The 20625-nt window shown below is 34.6% G+C and overlaps 3 protein-coding genes across 3 annotated transcripts; 1 reads left to right on the plus strand and 2 right to left on the minus strand.

Annotated features, from left to right (window-relative positions):
* Positions 1-568: 568 nt before the first annotated feature.
* On the minus strand, positions 569-4014 carry LOC125841686 (uncharacterized). Its single transcript, XM_049520853.1, has 6 exons — positions 3395-4014; positions 2062-2312; positions 1493-1868; positions 1259-1390; positions 997-1172; positions 569-899 (listed from the first exon to the last, which is right to left on the minus strand). The coding sequence occupies exons 1-6, from the start codon at positions 3944-3946 to the stop codon at positions 776-778; spliced, it is 1611 nt and encodes a 536-aa protein (XP_049376810.1). The 5' UTR covers positions 3947-4014; the 3' UTR covers positions 569-775.
* Positions 4015-5332: 1318 nt separating this feature from the next.
* On the minus strand, positions 5333-9194 carry LOC125841802 (uncharacterized). Its single transcript, XM_049520974.1, has 7 exons — positions 9037-9194; positions 8756-8933; positions 8548-8609; positions 6597-7962; positions 6406-6503; positions 6099-6282; positions 5333-6002 (listed from the first exon to the last, which is right to left on the minus strand). The coding sequence occupies exons 2-7, from the start codon at positions 8907-8909 to the stop codon at positions 5416-5418; spliced, it is 2451 nt and encodes an 816-aa protein (XP_049376931.1). The 5' UTR covers positions 8910-8933; positions 9037-9194; the 3' UTR covers positions 5333-5415.
* A 5630-nt stretch (positions 9195-14824) lies between these two features.
* LOC125841531 (UDP-N-acetylmuramoyl-L-alanyl-D-glutamate--2,6-diaminopimelate ligase MurE homolog, chloroplastic) lies at positions 14825-19518 on the plus strand. The gene is made up of 6 exons (XM_049520686.1): positions 14825-16775; positions 17397-17513; positions 17866-18041; positions 18216-18361; positions 18676-18784; positions 18925-19518. The coding sequence occupies exons 1-5, from the start codon at positions 14921-14923 to the stop codon at positions 18692-18694; spliced, it is 2313 nt and encodes a 770-aa protein (XP_049376643.1). The 5' UTR covers positions 14825-14920; the 3' UTR covers positions 18695-18784; positions 18925-19518.
* Positions 19519-20625: the final 1107 nt, after the last annotated feature.

Genomic DNA, 20625 nt, shown 5'->3' on the forward strand with positions numbered 1-20625 from the left:
ATATTAGATGATACTAATTAGTGTTAGCAGTAATATAGAGTTGGTTAAATTCTGAAAAATGAAGAGAGGGCCTCACATATTCCTCCTTTTTATCCTAAATCTGAGAAAGAACCCAAGTGGAGAAGTAGCAGGACACACAAAACTACTTTTATTACATAAAACCCCACAAAAGTTGAACAAAGGGATGGCTACAGCTTTTCCAGTAAAGGTTGGATTTGTTGAAAGAGAAACAACAGACAATGGCACCAGGAAAAAAAAAGAGAGGAATATACCCTAAGAAGTAAGAAAATATGTTGCAGCTCTCCTATACCAACTTAGCTAATCAGCATATCTTTTTTTTTTATGACAGTGTTGTTTGGGCTAGTTTGAGCACACCTCAACTATTTTATGAGGCACCTGCTATTTGAACAGACCTCAACTATTTAAACCCAACTTAGGTACCATTTGAATAGTCAACAAAACTCAATTTTGTTGTAAAATGTTGTTATATCACAGTTCTTTCTTAATCACCAATGAGTAGATAGTCATCAACTACCAACATTATCAAAAAGAAGTAAAGAGACCAAGATTTCAGTAAAATTTTGCATCAATAAACCCATGACATACAAAATCGTTCAAAAGAACCAATTCTACCACACAACAAAAGGACCTATATTTGTTTCGTGGACTTTTTCCCCTTCTGTTTTGCACCCTCACCCTCCCAACCCCAGAAAGGAAAAAGAGAAGCTAAAGAGTACTGCACTAGTCACTAAACATAACATTCTTTATAACCAAATCATTCCCACTCGATTGTTGATGGAGGCTTTGATGTAATATCCAGAAGAACTCGATTTACACCACGAACACTGTTGCAAATCTTTCTTGATACATCGTCAAGGAACTTGAAATCAAAGTAGTACCTATAAAGAAATTACAATAAATAAACAGATTTAGCTCACGACATACAAAAATAACAGCATATAGAGTGGTGGTCAGTATATGGGAACGAATAAGTACCAGTCTGCTGTCATTCCATCTTGACTTGTGACTGCTCTAAGTGCAACAGCATGGGAATGTGTTCTTTGGTCTCCTTGTACTCCAACGGTTTTCACAGGTAAGAAGACAGCAAAAGCTTGCCAAATTTCATCATAGATTCCAGCATCTTTGATTGATTGAATGAAGATCTCATCAACCTAAACAACAGAAATCTTTAGAGGCCAAGGAACCAAAACAGAAAGGGTTGAGAAATTACTACTAAATACTGGAGAACTCCTCATACCTGACGAAGAATATCCAAGGAATTCCCTGCTGTGACATCTCCTGGAATTCGGACAGCAAGTCCCGGACCAGGAAATGGGTGGCGCCTGAGAAAAGCCACAGGGATATTCATAATCTTTCCCATTGCACGAACCTGCGAGGTAAGTGGAGTAAAATAGTTCAAATCAGTCTGGAATGAAAGGGAAAAATAGTGTGGAGGAGATGCATGCAAAAGTTGTAGAAGACAAAATGAAACCTCATCCTTGAACAGAAGTTTCAGTGGCTCGATGAGCTTCAGCTTCATGTCCTTTGGGAGCCCTCCAACATTATGATGGCTCTTGATCGTATGAGAATGTGTTCTTCCACTTCCAGGTGGGGGACAAGACTCTATTACATCAGGATACAAGGTTCCTTGGACTAGGTAAGCAGGTTTCTTTCCCACTTTTTTCTCCAAATCATGGGCAAAAATATCAAATATGTTGATGAACTCCTTCCCAATAATTTTCCTTTTCATTTCAGGCTCTGTCACACCTTTTAGTTTGCTGAGAAATTCTTCTGTAGCATCAACGCAGGTAACGGGCAAATGAAGGTCACTCTCAAAGGTTGCCATAACTCTTTCTCTCTCCTTGTACCTAAAAAAGATGATGCAAAACCCATGTCAACACCGTCAAGGGTATGAAGCAGTCGCTAATGGATTAACCGATTAACTGAAAACTCCAATTTTTGCAGGGTTCTTTTAAATTTTATTTTTGAATTAGTTTGAGGTACCACTATTTGATGGGATAATCAGCAGCCTATAGAGAAGTGGCAAGACTAGAGACTTGCCTTAATAGACCATTATCAACAAAAACACAGTGAAGCCTGTCTCCTATAGCCTTGTGTACCACGGTAGCTGCAACTGTGGAATCAACACCACCAGATAAAGCACAAATTACATGATCTTCAGGTCCTACCATGGCTTTAATTACTTTTATTTCTTCCTCCAGAACATCTTCCATGTTCCAGCCTGCTGTAATCCCGCAAATATCAAATAGGAAGTGTCGTAGTGTTTCCATCCCTTCAAGCGAGTGTGTCACCTATACAGCATTCATGTGGTCAGTGCAGATGAAATATTTTCTAGCACATATTCAGAGATTCCAAAACTAGAGGATGCATAGTAAGTCAGAAATGAATTTTCCCAAATAATATGGCGACGACATAAATAACAAACAGAAAGATCTAATCTGAGGGTCCTATCCTATGAACCAACAAAGACCAAATGAATTTACACCTAGGAAATCATAAAACCTAATCTTGTAATGGCAAAAGGTCAATATGCTTTGGGTTTATAACTTTTATTTGATTGGTTAATGACATTTTTTTCTCTTTCTATCAGTTCTGCTTGTGTTCACTAATATAGAGGCAGAAGTAGCGATCCTATGAGTATTCTTCATTCCATCTTTTCCCACTTCTGATCTTTAACAAGTTATATGAAGCACAACTGATGTATCAGTCAATCAAACTCAATCAACTATCCCTTAAACTCCAAACTATAAAGTGCCTTTGATGTTATATCGCATGACACCTATATAAGCAAAGCAACCACACAAGCATTATGGCTCCTTAAAAGGGAAAAACACAGAGAATAATAAGCAGTGAGGGAGGAGCCTAGTAACCAAAATTGTGCAAATTAACAAATGGATAAAACATATCATGGAAGACTTGGACTTTGTTGTCAACCTTAACTACTCAAAAGATTATCAAAATTTTATCTTTTTATTCTATTTGTATTCCCTATCATCTATTTAGTACTCAAAAAATCATCAAAATTCTATCTTTTTATTCGATTTGTATACTCTATCATCCACTTAGTACTCAAAAAATCATCAAAATGCTATCTTTTATTCTAGTTGTATACTCTATCATCCATTTAGTACTCAAAAAATCATCAAAATGCTATCTTTTTATTCTAATTGTACATGCTCTATCATCCAATTAGTAATAAAAAAATCATCAAAATGCTATTTTTTTTATCCTAGTTGTATACTCTATCATCCATTAAGCAATCAAAAAATCATCAAAATGCTATCTTTTCATTCTATTTGTATACTCTATCATCCATTTAGTATCTTTACAACTACCTACTTTTATATCCAACCAAAGACTAAATAATGATTACCTCAGGATGATACTGCAACCCATAAAACTTCTTTTCCCTATTCTCAATAGCAGCAACAGCTCCCTGATTACTCCTCGCCACAACCTCAAACCCTTCCGGCAACTTCACAGCCTCATCACCATGGCTCATCCAAACAACCTGTTTATCCCCAATATGCTTATTCCCAAACAACCCATTATTCTTCTGAACCTCAATTTCCATTCTCCCATACTCATGCTTCTCCCCAACCTTCACAACCCCACCAAGGTTCTGCACAAGAAGCTGCAACCCATAACAAATCCCCAACACATGAATCCCTTGCGACTCCACATACTCAATAAACCCAGATGGGAAACACGGCGCACCGTCAGCGTGGACACTGTGAGGTCCACCTGAGAGGATAATAACACGTGGGTTGAGCTCGGTTATGGAGTCCAACGAAGAAGTGCCATTGATACAGAGTGAGAAAACAGATAAACTTCGAATTCGGCGAGTGATGAGATGGGTGTATTGAGAACCGTAATCTAGGATTAGTACGAGGTTTGATTTCTTCGCCTGAGTTTGAGGTTCCATTGCCGGAAAAGGAGAGAGAGGCCGGAGAATTTACAGAGAAAAAATGGAGGCTAGGGTTTATGGAATGGTTTATGAAGGGCGGGAAGATGACAATTTTATATGGTTTTGTGGGGCCAACATAATATAGTCATGAAAATCTTGAGTATTCAAAAAAATAATGTTTTAAAAATAAAAATAATATTTGAAATTTGAGTTGTATTTGATCAAAAATACAAATTAATATATATAGTTAACAAATGTAATTATTTTTAGCCAATTTATCCGTAAAAAACTTAATCATAGTTGTGGACTTGTGGCCACAAGGTTAGTGAAAAATATAATTAAGTCATTATAACTTTGATTTTTCTTTTATCTCTCTTCTATAGAAAGAGGGGATGATACATGAGGTGGTATACTTATTTTTTAATCAACAAAACAGAGGTAAATCGATATAATTTTATGTAGATGTTATATAACACAATGTAATAACTTATAATCGAAATATGACACAAATTGACTAGTTCTACACAAATATAAAGTTCTTATCCTTTATTTATACTTGAAATTAACAATGTATACCTCTAAACAGATTTTGAAGTTCATACACATAAAATTATTTTTAACACAATCTACTAGAAAATTTTCCCTACCATGTGAGAGGATTTGCCTCTAGCTTTATTTATGAACCTTTTAATTTTCCTCATGATAATGATTTTCTTTTATTCTTCTAAATTTCCTAAAAATTGTAGCCAAATAAGGTTTGGAAAATCATTTTCAAATTGCCAACTTGCATGTGAAAAGCTGTCAATTTCCAAATTGTCAACTTGCCTGTGAATAGAGGTTATCAAAGGCTACAAATTATGGCCTTCTTTTATGAAGATATTGACTTGTAGATAACCTACTCCAAAAGTAAAATGGTATATGTATCAATTTCTCTATCTTAAAAAAAATATCACCTAAATATTGATACATTAAACTAATATCATTTTTACTTTATGATAAAATTAGTAATAGAATTGTTGAAAAATCTTTGGTTATTCAAAAAGTTTTTTATTTATCGTACAAATACCTATCATAATGAACAACAGTTGTAGTAGAGTGATAAATACTTTGATATGTTTAAGCAACTTAACTAAAGGTCTTGAATTCGAGCCTTAAATGTGGAATCGTATTTGTTAGAAATGCGGATACTAGACACTGGATGAGAAACCAGAAAGAAAAACAAATGGTAGTGTGAAAGAAAGAACACAATAAAATGAATTTTTAAAAATCTTGAACTAGTTCATATAGTAAACAACTTTGTACCTAATAGCACTGTTAGTTGGTACCTCCAATATTCTAATAAGTTATTTAACTACATCAACTATAATCATCATAACAACATTATAAAAACAAACTCTATATAACACAAGAAGATATATACTTGCTAAGAAGTATAAATTCTCATTACAACAAAAAGAAAAAATGAATGTTCATGAAAGAAGCTAAATTTAGCTACACAAGAAAGAGGTATGAAGTTGGAGAACAGTATACATAATTGATTCTTCAAGAACATCATCTGTGATTTGAGTCAGAACATCTTCAGTGTCGTTTCGGATATCGAGCCATGAACCAGATTTTGACAAATCAATCTCAACATGGTCATTCAATGTAGGTTGTTCCATCAATGGAATAAGGTGTTGTCTCACTTCATTCATTACCTTTTCCACTAGATGTTTTTCTGGTGGAAAGGACCAGATTTTGGGTTGAAAGAACGATAGCCACGGAGGAAATCTGAAGTGAGAATCATATGCTTCTAGTAGAGCTTCATTTGTGTAGTCCATAAGGAGTTTAGGCTCAGAATGACATTGTAATGCTAATGTCTCTAGTTCATCGGATAGCATTGCATCGAGCATTTGTTCTGAAAGATGCCTATTTAGCCAAAGCTCTTCCCAATTCAAGTAAAGAGTACGCAAACTTGACTGAATGTAAGTACGAAGGGCATCAGGTTCAGCACGATTCAGTATGGCATTTTCAGTGGATTCCTTGTTCAAACATCCCTCAAAGTCAATACGACGTGGTTGTAATACAGTGACAGCTACAAATGATCATGAAGTTTAGTGACTTTGCTGTTATAGTGGATAAAGTTTAGTGACTATACGTGAAATTATCTTGAAGATTTTGTGTTACTTACATGGTTCATTTCTTGAAGGGCTGATTAGATCATCAGTGAAAACTGGTTCCAGGACTGACACCGGACTTGGGTGATCTCCTCTGTCCATAATACTGTCAACACCTCTTAATTTGTACATGCTATATGGACTCGTCGATGAAACGTCTGTTGAAGAACCAGGAGACCAAACTTCTGAAGGTGAAGCCTAAAGAGGATTATGGTGCAACAGGAGTAAGATTTTTATGAAGTAAACGGGAAAACAAGTAATATCAAAACATGTTTTGCAATATTTCCATGACATATTAGTGGAAGAGGATGCAGAACTTACCACCATTGAGCTATTGAGATGCTGGCAATCCTTGTGTCTTTGAGGACTTCGAAAACTAGTATGTGTAGGCTCACGGGGCAATTCCGCTATACTTGTATCTGCAAGAAATGAATGTTAACAACTTAAAATTCTAAAAGTCTATGTGCATATGAAGACCAAAGAATTCTCAAATAAATGGAAGAGAAACCTACCATTGTAACAAGGTTGTTCTGGATTACTCTTGAGATCCTGTTTTGAACTATAGTTGAACAAACGACCATGCTCGGGCGAGGAAAGAATTCTTTCCAATGTTCTTGAGGGTTGTGTGCTCATCACAGCTTCACCTGTAGTATTGACAAAGTTCAATCTTTGAGAAAGATGTCTCTTTGCCTCTATAGATATATCCAGCTCCCGTTTCTTGGCGTAGCTTATGGCAGACGCGTCCAACTTTTTACGCACTTTTTCAGTCAGAAAGGAGACTTTAGGTGCTTCACTTGTGGATTTTTGTTTATTCTGTGCCTCATTCTTGCTGTTGGACTCGGTGAACGAGTTAGTGGATCGTGCAACAGTAAGGCATGAACTTCCCCCTTCATTAACAACTTCTAGGTTCGGCCTATCGCTGAGGCTATGAAGCTTATGTACAGTACTTCCTACTGAAATCAAATGCTTCTCTTTCCATTTTTCTCCCATTGCATATTTCAGTTTCCTCTTGATATCTTTGAAAGAAAAGTTCTTGTGCTGCACATTTTCCCCTTTAGTACTTGTGCTATGATGAGACTGCATAGACGAGCAATAGCAGTCAACATTTTCAGAACATCGAACAGTTCTAGGAATCGGCTTCAGAACAACTATTTTATTTGAAGGTCGGGAGCTGGAACTTTCTTCGGATGCAGATTGATGATGCTTCTGTTCACTCTTTGAAATGTCACAGTCTGGTAGTTTGTTACTCATGAAGGACTTGATCGAATCTCTTGCCATTTGCACGTTTTGCATGTTTCGGATTTGCTTAGCTAAAGGTGAATTTGGATCTTGTAGGAGTTTCAGAAACAAATCTCCATTTGAATTTAACATCTCTAATGCATTGGAAAACTGTTCAGGCTCATAGCTCACACTACCTTTGCTGATATACTTCCTGTCTATGAACATTTGATCGATAAATGCTTTAGCACTCGTCTGAAGTACTTGTAAACTGATCTCATCAAGCTGATCATTCTTAATGGAACTCCTCTTTGAATCTCCATTCTCTTGATGAATCTGACTGCCGATAGCTTCTAATATGGACGCCAATTTTAACTTATGAATAGACATTTCCGCTGAACTTGAAGCCTGCTGAATATCCCCGGTCTCAGTATCCTTCCAATCATAAACAGGTGACTGATTCTTACAGCTCTTCTTTGATGATGTCTTGTATTTACTTATCATATGATCAAATAGTCCATAATCTACTTCTTCGTGTTGCTCATTTCGGGCTATGATTTGAGTGCTCTTCTGCATTTCACCAGAAATTTCTTCTTGAATGGAAGTCTTTATTCTTTTATCACCCGTACGAACTCCTAAAGCTTCCACTTCAGCTCCATCCTGAGACAAACAACTCTCAAGTCATTACCTTTACTCAAAAGTTGCATTGATAATGTACTACAGGCAGTGACGGAGTCAGAAATTTTAACAAGGAAATTCAAAAAGAGTCAAGAATGTCACAGCTTTACTCTATTTTTCACAGTATATTCTCTGACAAATGGGATTCAATCGAACCCTCTTCATTACATGTAGCTCCGCCCCTGCCTATAGGATCATTATCTTATCTAAAAGGATATCGAAACACATTTTTCTTCCTTAAGAAGTAAAAACCACTTGTCTTATAACTACATTGCTATAAGAACTTCAGGTACACAAAACCTAAGTTGCGTGGACTCTTCACTTTCGATGCCGCACCCGTGTCAGATTCTCCAAGAATACACTACTTTTGGCAAATCCGACATGCACCCCTTGATATTTTTGAAGAGTCCGAGTTACATAGCACAAAACAAGAATTATTCTCCAAAGTTACTTTCTTTTTCCTTAACCTTGTGATGCAAGAACCTTAAAACTAGATTTGGCTAAGTTCCAGTACCACATGTTTTGGTGACAATTAGATAAATAGTTAAATTCTCCAAACAAACTTACCTCAAAGCCATACAATTGGTCACTACAGTAAGTTAAAGCATCAATCTTTCTTGAATTTTTGCCTGCAAGATCAAAAACCCAATCATTCATTAACATCAGGGCACAACAAGTGAGGTCCGGGAGGGTAGAATTTACACAGACATTACTAGCTCGTGCTTTTGTGAAGGTAGAGAGACTGTTTCCGAATCGAATAATTCTAACCACATACCTATAACATTCTTACTAGAAGCTTTCCCATTTGAAAGCAGCTTCTGTTTCCTCTGATTTTGACCAAAATAAAGGCTACTAATCAATCCCCACATACAATTAAGCTGACTCTTATCTATCTGTTGTGGATTTCTTGATGATCTCTTTTTCTCCATCACAAATGAACACTTTTCTCTACCCTGAAATTTGGGCACAAAAATCAAGAAACGATAAAGCTACTAACTTTATTCACAAAATGAGACTTACAATATACAATTCTTGATTTACAGAGTTATCATATACCTTTTGTTGGTGCGAGATAACAGATATTCAATTAATCAATCAGTCAAACTGCATGCAAGTTGATTCAGACACCAGCAGAGAAAAACCATAATTCTTCTCAAATGTGTTGATGTTTAAGAAAGTTGGAGTAATTTTTTTTTGGGAGAAAAACAAAGAGTGAGAGACAAAAGTAGCATCAAATGAGGAAGCAATTGAGATTTTTTGTTTGTTTTGCATTAAAAAAAATGATGTTGACTTATGCTATAACAAAATACACTGTTTTTGTCTCAACCACTATCCATGAATTCCTTTAAAACACTATCTTTTCATTAATTAAAATTAACAGTATCTACATTATTGTTTAGTGTACTATTAGTATACTAATTACCTGTTCTTGTTTTTTTATTGTCAGACTAGAATACAAAAGTTCCTGTCTGTTTACTGTTGAAAAACCACTGAATCAGAACTTATAAACTGTGTTCTAAGTGAAAGTATATTTCAAGATTCTGCTAACATGCTCGTGGTGAGATGTTTGAAATTTCTCTATTCTTAATTAAAGATCTCGAATCGTAATTATTGGGAGTAAAAAAGAATCTTGTTGAGAGTGTTGTATCTAGAAATAGACTTTGAGTGCGTGATTACGATTTAATGGACCTCAATACGAGTATCGAACCCATCATGAAAAAAAAGGATCTTTTTGTTAAAAAATAAATAAATTAAAAGGGCTTCTGCAGAATTTAAGTAGAAAAATACTTGTCCTTATTGTAGCCACTGGTTGTATGACTCATGTAGTAACTGATGCTCACAATATTGTAATAAGAAAGTATCTGAAAACAATTCTAATGTGAATTATTAGTTTCGTCCCTAAATTATTGATAGTCTTAAAAATACTTTTTTACTTGGCTAATTGAATTTAAATAACATGAGTGAAATACACCACTGAATTCTGTCAAATTTAGGAGGAATATTTTCAACACTTCTCTCGACTTTTTATTAAGAGTTATATGCCATTACAAGAGTTTGAGACCACATGCTATGTCATAGTTTAGTTAGTCCAGTAAAGGGGTATTTTTGAGGCTGTCAATAATTCAGTAACGAAACTAATAATTTACACCAAGTTCAAAGGTGTTTTAATATTCTCTCGTTTATAGCAATCTATAAATGGTAAATTGAATCTCTTTTTATTTATAAGATGTTTATTATTCCTTATCTAAATGACTAAATGAGATTTGTTAGAGAGTTTACTATTCATAAGATAATAATTATCTCATGCATGTCTCATTTATAAATATTTTCTCCATCTACTTTTATTTTTTCAGTATACTAAAAATAAAATATTTTATTTTTTTGTTCAGTTTGAAATAAATATAATTGTCATGGGCTTGATCATCCTCAATAATAAAGGAGGGGGCAAAAAAAGATTTTGCAAATAGCCATTTAATTGATATTCCTTCACCAACCAGCAATTTTAAATTATTGAGTTATCTAATCAATTAATGAACGTTCATTTTCATAAAACTTCACATATTATTGCATGAATCTTTTTCTCAATATTTTAATTTAAGTTAATTAAAAAAATATTAATTTGGTTACTTGAAAATTAGTCAAATGTCGGTTAGTAAATATATCTAAACTTTTTCTGGTAGGCATTTTTGTGATTGTTTTATTATATAGTACAGGAATATCACTATTAACTAATGTGCTGGATGACTAGATCTAACTTTTGAGTAGGGGCAGGGATGGTACGGTATTAATAATTTTGATTTTCTATTTTTAAAAATATTATATTTTTTATCGTATCAAATTAATTTGATATGATTTGATACAGTATATCAGTAATCATAGTTTGTTAAAATTATAATTACTTTCTTTAGACAAGTAAAGAGTAAGTAGAAACTAACCTAATTTGCATAAAATTAGAAAAAAACGTGTGTTTGAGAGAGACATATTGTTCTCCTAATAAATACACATATGTACACAACTAGTGCCATGAAAAGTGGCCGGTAACAAATAATTGACATTTACAACTAAATAACAGTAATAATAATATAATCAGTGTTATCGAATTGGATCGAATAGAAGCAGAATAGAGTGTATGTTGACTTTTTCTTATTCGTAAAGATTGAAAAATTGTTTCTAAAAGGCTTTCACTCAAGTACTCTGTCCGTTTATTTTTAAAAAATAATCATTAAAATAAAAATAAATTAAAAATCATTATACCTCGAATTCAAATACCAACAGAATAAAAAATGCTAAATGACATGTATCGATGGATTACAAAAACGATATCGAACACATGACTTAATGAAAATTGTTTTTTATCTAAGCAAAATATGTCCAAATAACATAAATGGAGACACCATAGGATTCCAAAATACAAAATATCAAATTGACATTAAAAATATATGTCATTTCTAGACAATTTCTTACTGTATTGTCGACACTCCAATCTCAAAACCCTAAGTTTTAAAGGTGCTTTATTTAATTTGATTTGATGAATTTGTTTTATTGGGAATAAAAACAAAACATTAAAAGGGACCACATATTTCCACTATAATATATACCAACTGCTACATTTATTATGGTTTTTGACTCTTTCTTCTTATAGTCTATTCTAAAGTTTTGATGATTATGAACCTCTACTACAACCACTACTACACCTTTTGTGTGTGTGTATTTATTTCATTTACTCTATAATAATAAATATATAAATATATATATTCTAGTGTTTTCTTACTTCACATGAAAAGTCATATATTTTTTTTTATCTCATGTAATCAAGAAATTTACAACTTCAATATGGTTAAAAATATCATTAACTAATAAAAATGTGTCCCTCTTTAATAGTTTAAATTTTTAGATGAGACAATCATTTTTATTAATTAATGATATTTTCAACAAATATTAGGTTAATTTTTACTGTAGCTGGGGTTGACTATTGTGTGTTGGTTTTGATTGAAGAGAATACAATACTTGTTATAAGATATAGTTAGTGTTTTATATTCGTTGAGTGAATGAATTGTTATCGTAAGGACATATTCAGTGTAATTTCACGAATAAAATTTAGGGATAATAAGGTATATATATAGATTTTATAGTTTATTTGTTATATATCTTTGTGAGATAGAAATATTATTTCTGATGGTGTCTCACCTGAGAGTGAGTTTTCAAAATAAGGTTACAAGAATAATATAATTGGTGTCATCTTATACCATTAAAAATGAAAAACATTATAATTGGTGGATAAATTTTGGAAGGTTCTCTCCTTTGAAATAATATATTTAGTAATTTTATTTTTTTTTGAAAAATCTGTTTGAACAAATTTTAAATCAAATGATAAAATGTTAGATTACATTTTAAAATTTTGTAAGTTATTGCAAACGTTTGACGACATTCTAATATTTTGTATGTATGGTTGAGCAATATCGACAGGCGATGACATAGTTTCAACTTACCTTGGACATGACCAATAGATAGGTGGTTGTGAAGGNAATAAATATATAAATATATATATTCTAGTGTTTTCTTACTTCACATGAAAAGTCATATATTTTTTTTTATCTCATGTAATCAAGAAATTTACAACTTCAATATGGTTAAAAATATCATTAACTAATAAAAATGTGTCCCTCTTTAATAGTTTAAATTTTTAGATGAGACAATCATTTTTATTAATTAATGATATTTTCAACAAATATTAGGTTATTTTTACTGTAGCTGGTGACTATTGTATGTTGGTTTTGATTGAAGAGAATATAATATTTGATATAAGATATAGTTAGTGTTATATATTCGTTGAGTGAATGAATTGTTATAGTAAGTGTTGGGTTTTATTTGCCTTGAGTTTTTTTTTTATCATAAATAGGTTTTTCTTTTAGGAAAATGTTTTGGATTGGTTAGTCCTTTTCTTATAGGAAAAGGTCTAGGACTCTATAAATAGAGGTTTGTTCTTTTTAACTTAATCAGTATTCACAATGTAGTCTTAAGGGCTTTGAGAGTTTTGGTTAGGGGGAGAATTTGTGGGACACAAGTTTGATACGTTATCACTTGTGCGAACCTCCCATGTATTCCGAGTGAATTGGTTGAGTTATTTCTCTCTATATTTTGTACTCTCATATTTATATAGTGGATTGCTCCTCTCCTTTGTGGACGTAGGTCGATTGGCCAAACCACATTAAATCTTTGTGTCTTTTGGTATATTTCTCGCTTGTCTTATTACTCGTGATCTTTCGAGGTTTGTTTTGCTAACTTTTGCATGACACCTAGTTATTTACGGTCCTAACAGTAAGGACATAGGACATATTCAGTGTAATTCCACGGAAAAATTTAAGGATGATAAGATATATATATATATATATATATTTTTTTTTTTAATTTATTTGTTATATATCTTTGTTAGATAAAAAGATTATTTCGGATGGTCTCTCATCTAAGAGTGAGTTTCCAAAATAAGGTTACGAGAATAATATTACTGGTGTTATCTTATATCATTAAAAATGAAAACATTAGAATTGGTGCATAAATTTTGGAAGGTTCTCTCCTTTGAAATATTATATTTAGTATTTTTTTTTTTTTGAAAAATCCGTTTGAACAAATTATAAATCAAATGAGAAAATGCTAGATTACATTTTAAATTTTTTGTAAGTTATTGCAAGCATTTGACGAATTCTAATATTTTGTATGTATGGTTGAGCAATATCGACAGGAGACGATACAATTTCAACTTACCTTGGACATGACCAATAGATAGGTGGTTGTGGAGGACACAAATTATAATAGAAGTTTACGAGGTAGTGAAACGTTGTTTTGCTTATCCTTCCATATTAGTCGTAATTTTATTATGCGTGTAATTTCTTGTCATTCGACGTCTGTTACTATATGATGTTTTTGGTACTTCGATTATCATATCAAATTGAAGCAATTCGGCCTAAATATTCAGAACTAAAGTCCATAAAAGGCAACAAGCTATAGCCCAACCATTTGTCTTTCTTTTAGGCCCAAATGTCAGCCCAACCATTTGTCTTTCTTTCAGGCCCAAATGTTCTTTTCTATCAAGCCCAAAATATTAAATAGCCCAACAATTTTTATTTCTTTCAGGCCCAAACGTTCTTATCTGTCAAGTCCAATATACTAAATAGCCCAACCCCATTTGGAGAAACTACAAAATTAGACATACTCTACTACTATATATACTATTATTATCTATACTTTCAAAATATTACGTATCTTACCACAGAGTTTTCTACCATATATTGATGAAAATACACTTAAATACATGTATTTTTGCTACCAGATACACTAAAATAGGGAGAGGCAAGTGAGACGAGAAGGGAAGTGAGTGTATCTAGTCATGTATTTTAGATACACGCGAATCACACTAGATACATGTCTCTGTATGTATTTGGTGTTATTCACATGTATTTGGGATATCAAATACGTAGGAGAGTGACGAGCGAGATAGGAGGGAAGCGAGATTTGTTATATATCCAGATACATGCAAATCCACTTGGATATAGTGTACCTAAAACAAAGTACACTTGATTTTGACCCTATGTATCCCAAAATACATGTATATGGACACACCAAAATCTGATAAGATACGTAATATTGCAAACTATAGTGTGTCTAAGCAATTAGCTCATAAACTAGTGAGATTTACGTAAGTTTCCCATAATCTTTCTATCAGGCCCAAATATTCTTACTTACCAAGCCCAAAATGCTAAACAGGCCCAATCTTTAGAAGTTGTAAATAAAGTAGTTGAGACAGTTAACTCCTAACGACGTCGTTTTTCACCTTTCAAAAAATCTTCTCCTTAAACCCCTATCCATTCCACTGACACACTCAAAAACCTCTGAGCAAAACTCCGGCGACCGGAAAAACCCCTCCGACCAAACTCCGGCGAACATGCCGTTCACCCTCCTCTCTCCTCCACCTTTACCTTCACTTCTCCACCATACCCCACCACCCCTCCAATTCAAACCCTTCATTTCCCTCCACCATCTCCGCCTCAAGCACCCCACCCTCACCACCGTTTCTGCCATCGGCGCCGATGGGAAGTACTACCCAACCTCCTCAGATGATGACCCACCTGAAGCACCGGAAGATTCAATGCATGGTGTGAACAAATTTCAGCAAATTCAACGGGAAGCAGCTAAAGCAAGAAAACAACAAGAAGAGCTTTTCAAGAAAGAACAGTCCATTTTCGTGAATGCATTAGCTGATGTTGAAGATGCACCTGATAACCCTCTTGTGAATGATAATGACAGTGGGGATGATTTGTTTGGTGAAATTGATAAAGCTATTGCTTTGAAAAGAAAAGAGTTTGTAAAACAGGGGCTTTTAAAGCCTAACCCCAAGAAATCAGCTTTAGTTGAGGTTGAAGTTGAAGGTATAGATGAGTTATTGCCTGAAGAAGTTGTTGATTTGGAGGAAATTAGTGAGCTTACTGGATTGACTGAAATTTCGGAAGGCGAAGAAAGTGAAGAAGAAAGGTCTGATTTTGAGGTAAGTGATGATGTGGTTAAAGCTGAATTTTCAGATTTATCTTCATTTGATATTGACTTTGATGAGTATGGTAAAGCAAAGCCAAGAATTGCAGAACCCAAGTTTAGAATGAGTTTAGCTGAGCTTTTAGATGAGAGTAGAGTAGTGCCAGTATCAGTTTATGGAGATTTAGAGGTGGAAATTAGTGGTATACAACACGATTCGCGGTTGGTTGAGAGTGGTGATTTGTTTGTGTGTTGTGTTGGGATGAAAACTGATGGACATTTATATTTATCTGAGGCTGATAAGAGAGGGGCTGTTGCTGTTGTAGCTAGTAAAGAGATTGATATTGAGGAAACTTTGGGGTGTAAAGCGTTAGTCATTGTGGAGGACACAAATGCAGTGCTTGCTGTGTTAGCTGCTTCGTTTTATAGGCATCCGTCTAAAAGTATGTCCGTGATTGGGGTTGCAGGAACTAATGGAAAGACTACAACTTCTTACTTAATAAAGGCAATGTATGGAGCAATGGGGTTGAGGACGGGCATGTTGAGTACAGTAGGGTATTATATATATGGGGATAACAAGTTAGAGTCCCCTCATACAACCCCTGATGCAGTTTTGGTTCAGAAACTGATGGCAAAGATGGTTCATAATGGGACTGAGGCATTGGTTATGGAGGCTTCTTCTCATGGATTGGCATTAGGTCGGTGTGATGAGGTTGATTTTGACATTGCAGTTTTTACCAACTTGACGCGGGATCACTTAGATTTTCATGGGACTGAAGAGGAGTATAGGGATGCTAAGGCTAAGTTGTTTGCTAGGATGGTGGACCCAGCACGGCACCGCAAGATTGTGAATATTGATGACCCTAATGCAGCTTTCTTTGTTTCACAAGGAAACCCAGATGTGCCTGTTGTGACTTTTGCAATGGACAATAAGAGTGCTGATGTTCATCCTTTAAAGTTTCAGTTATCTCTCTTTGAGACTCAAGTGCTGGTCAACACACCTCAAGGCATATTGGAAATATCTTCTGGTTTGCTTGGAAGGCATAACATCTATAACATTCTTGCAGCAGTTGCTGTTGGAATTGCGGTTGGGGCACCTTTGGAGGACATTGTCAAAGGTATTGAAGAGGTTGATGCAGTCCCTGGTCGATGTGAGCTGATAGATGAGGAACAGGCATTCGGAGTAATTGTAGACTATGCTCATACCCCTGATGCTTTATCAAGACTACTTGATTACGTGAGAGAGCTTGGCCCTAGGAGGGTTATAACTGGTATGCAATCAGCAACTTCTTCCTCCCTCTTCCATTCAGCAAGGGTGCATTTAAATGCCCACGTTAAAACAGAAAGTCTCTGCTTTTTTTATGCATGCTTCTCTGCATAAGAACATAGGTGGAGCAAATTTCCAAGCTTCACGTTTGGAAAGTTTTCATGTTCTTAGAACGGTGGTTTGTTTATAGACATAGACATACACACATGTAAATCTACATGATTTATTCCTGTATGAAAAGAAATGCAAGGAATAGAGCAATGACCTAGAAGTTATATGTATACTTTGCATGTCGTTTTTGAGAAAAGTTAATCAAGTCCCACATAGTAATTTTGTTGAAGGATTTTGAGATATTTCAAGACAGTTTTCCTGGCGGGGCATGTTTGAACATGCCCGATGATTACAATTATAAACCAAGCTAGTCCACAAAATTAGAGGCGTTGGCCTGCAGAAGTTGCCAGCTACCCTTGACACTACCTTGTGTTTCCCTAAAGCATGAACCAAATTTGTTTCACCATTAACTGTCATCCCCTTTTGTCCTTATTAACATTTCTCATTAATGTTTTCAAATTTTCTTTATCTGTTATCTATTATTTTTTACTAAGGTGTAATTCTTTGCTTGAAGTTTTTGGTTGTGCTGGAGAGAGCGACAGAGGGAAGAGACCCATAATGGCAAAGATAGCAACAGATAAAAGTGATGTGACAATTCTGACATCTGACAATCCAAAGACTGAGGATCCTTGTAAGTATCATAGCTTGAAGAAGATGTAACAGAGAAGGTTTCTGGAAATCATCATATTTGAGATTATTTGTCTGTCTTTCTCTTTTTCACTATAAGATCACAGATCTCTGAAATATGCATTGGTGGTTGCCGATCTGTTCTTACAAAAGTAGTCTCTTTCAGTTTCCTATCTGATATTACATGTGCTGCACTTAAGCTGAATTTTGATCTCTCTTGTTTACTTGTTGTCTGTCTTCTCTTATCTGCTGTGGCACTGTCTAGGCACTCAATTCCTATTAGATTAGTGTCGATTTTGCTTTCTTGACATGTCTGGGTGTCGACACTGAAGCTATATCATCTTATCTTCTATCAGTGGACATCTTGGATGATATGTTGGCTGGTGTAGGATGGACTATGCAGGACTACTTGAAATACGGAGAGAATGATTATTACCCCCCTCTCCCCAACGGCCATAGACTCTTCGTACATGATATCAGACGTGTCGCTGTGCGCTGTGGTGTTGCCATGGGTGAGGAAGGTGATATAGTTGTAAGTTACTTGTCACCATTCTTCTTCATTTGTCCTTGTTATTTGTTTTCAAAAGCTAACCGATGGTACAGGCTACAACTTATATGGGTAAAACATATTCATAATAGAAGTGCTCACCAGGCAATTCAATTTTATTTGTGTTGTTTAATCCGGTTCATGTTAACCACCCTGCAGGTGGTTGCTGGCAAAGGCCATGAAGCATTCCAAATAGAAGGTGAGAAGAGAGAATTTTTTGATGATCGAGAGGAATGTAGAGAAGCTTTACAGTATGTTGATGAACTTCACCAAGCTGGAATTGACACAAGTGAATTCCCATGGCGGTATGTACCTTTGTCTTCTGTCTCAATGTTTTAGTGTAGTTGAGGTTTTCATCTAAGATAAAAGGAAGATTCTTACCTTGCTGTTTGCGAGGACAATATTTTCTAGTTCCCGTTTGGTAGCTTAAGGATTAGAGGTTATTGTTTTCAAGTTGTTTCTCATGGCTAACACCACACATACCCAATCGTTTTTGTCATAAAGAAGGAAATGAAAAGGCTGGAGAATAGGAGTACGAATGAAATTGTTAATTTGGTAGGACGAGGCCAACTTTAATCCTGTCTGTATAATTAACCCTCTTATTGCTATGCTTCTGTAGGTTACCAGAGAGTCACTGATTCGATGCCATAAAGTGTATGTTAAGATCTTGACAGTGTGCTGACGGCAGATAGCCATTGTGGAGTGCCCATTAAATTTGAATCAACATTGTAAGTTTCTTGGCGTCCCACCCGCTCTTCTCCCTTCTGTCTTTTCACAATCTGGAAACGTGAAAGCTACTTCATTTCCTCTTAGTTCTGATCTTTTTTCCTGAAGTAAATAGGATTTACGTGCCTTTTCTTTTGGGCAGATCATCATTTATGCCGCCATTAGATGGTGATTTTCTAGAGAAATGGCAACACAACGCCCAAAGCAAACTCCAGTTTTGTAAGAACCTATTGCCTGATTTTGACTGGGATCTCCATATCTAGAATGAGAGTCATTAAGGGGCTTCACGGCTCTCCCACCCTTCATTGAATTATGTTTGTATAGGGAAGTACATAGAGATGAAGAGGAATTATCGAGTTGAGATGCTGTTCTGCTATTCCAGATTACGATTTCCTGTAATAGTGGAAGTTCTTTCTTCAACAACTGCTATATGACAAAAAAGTTACACCATTTGTATTAGACACAACCAAATACTGCCTCTGATGCATAAATGGGCATCTACTGAGTGATTTCCGGTACTTATGCAGGTGGGAGGTTTACTTGTTCGAATAGTCCAAGTGTGCACAAGTTAGTCTAGCTGTTACCATTATAAAAAAGTTCTCTGTTATCTCTACTCTTTTGTCTACTTTCTAGTACACTAACTTGACAGTGTCTCTCTGTCTGCCTCCTGAGCACTGCAGAGAGTTAGATTCTTCATCTTTTTAACTCTGAAAAATACATCTAAAGCACTATATTTCACAAAAAATGTAAGACAAGTAAAGGCTCTAGTTAGTTTGTTCATCTAAATAATACTATAGGATATCCCACTGCATATAAGGGTGCGGTCCAATGATCAATAAAGCGGAAGCAAAAAAGTAAACACTAAGAAACTTCTTATTTATCTAAGCTTGAGCAGAGTTATTTGGTAACTATATTGGTAGGAGGTAGTAGATTTTCCATGGAATAGTTGAGGTGTGCACAAACCGCTCTTAACACTATAATCATCGCTTAAGTTGTGCAGATTCTTCACTTTTCATGTCGTATATGTGTCAAATTCCCTAAAAATACACTATTTTGAAGAATTTGACACACATTCATTTTAATATTTTTGAAGAGTCCGAGCAATTCAAGTCATCCATCAAATTCCACTAGCATGCTATATACTATGCAAGATGCATACACGATCAGCCCAAATTGGGAACAAGTTGAAACATATTTTGAAGTTCAACCAAATTTGTCACATCATGTTTTTGCCTCTTTTAATTTGATGGTGATATATAACAGACAATGAAAAAAACATAATGCATTGTCTTTAATTATTTGAATAATGTTATTCTGAAAATTATTGGAATTGAACATGCCCCAACTATAAAAATTTGTCTTTGCTTATTTATACTTATCCAAACTTCTAGAACAATTTTTACTTTGTAAAAAGATTAAAAAAAAAAGTCACTCATCAGCAATCAAAATCATATAAGCAGATTTTGAAAATCACTATGATAGGACAATTGAAAATGACAGAGGTGAAGAGCTTAGAAGCATAATAAATAATATGTTCATAATATTCTACTCTTATATTAAGATCAAAAAGGAAATTTCCTTTTTTCTTTACCTTAGTCCTTACCTGAACTAGTAATCGAAAGGTCACATTTTTATCCGGTGAAGTATTAAAAACATTCCTAAATTCAATCTGAATTATTGATTTAATTTTTAAATTATTGACAAACTTAAAAACACTTTTTACTTAACTAATTGAACATGAATACACCTTCGGTGTTGCGACATGAGTGAAATACACCCGTAAATTCTCATCAAATTTAAGGGTGTTTTCAACACTTCTTTCGACTTTTTATTAAGTGTTTCA

Source organism: Solanum stenotomum, chromosome 10, assembly GCF_019186545.1.
Source record: "Solanum stenotomum isolate F172 chromosome 10, ASM1918654v1, whole genome shotgun sequence".
NCBI classification, from domain to species: Eukaryota; Viridiplantae; Streptophyta; class Magnoliopsida; order Solanales; family Solanaceae; genus Solanum; species Solanum stenotomum.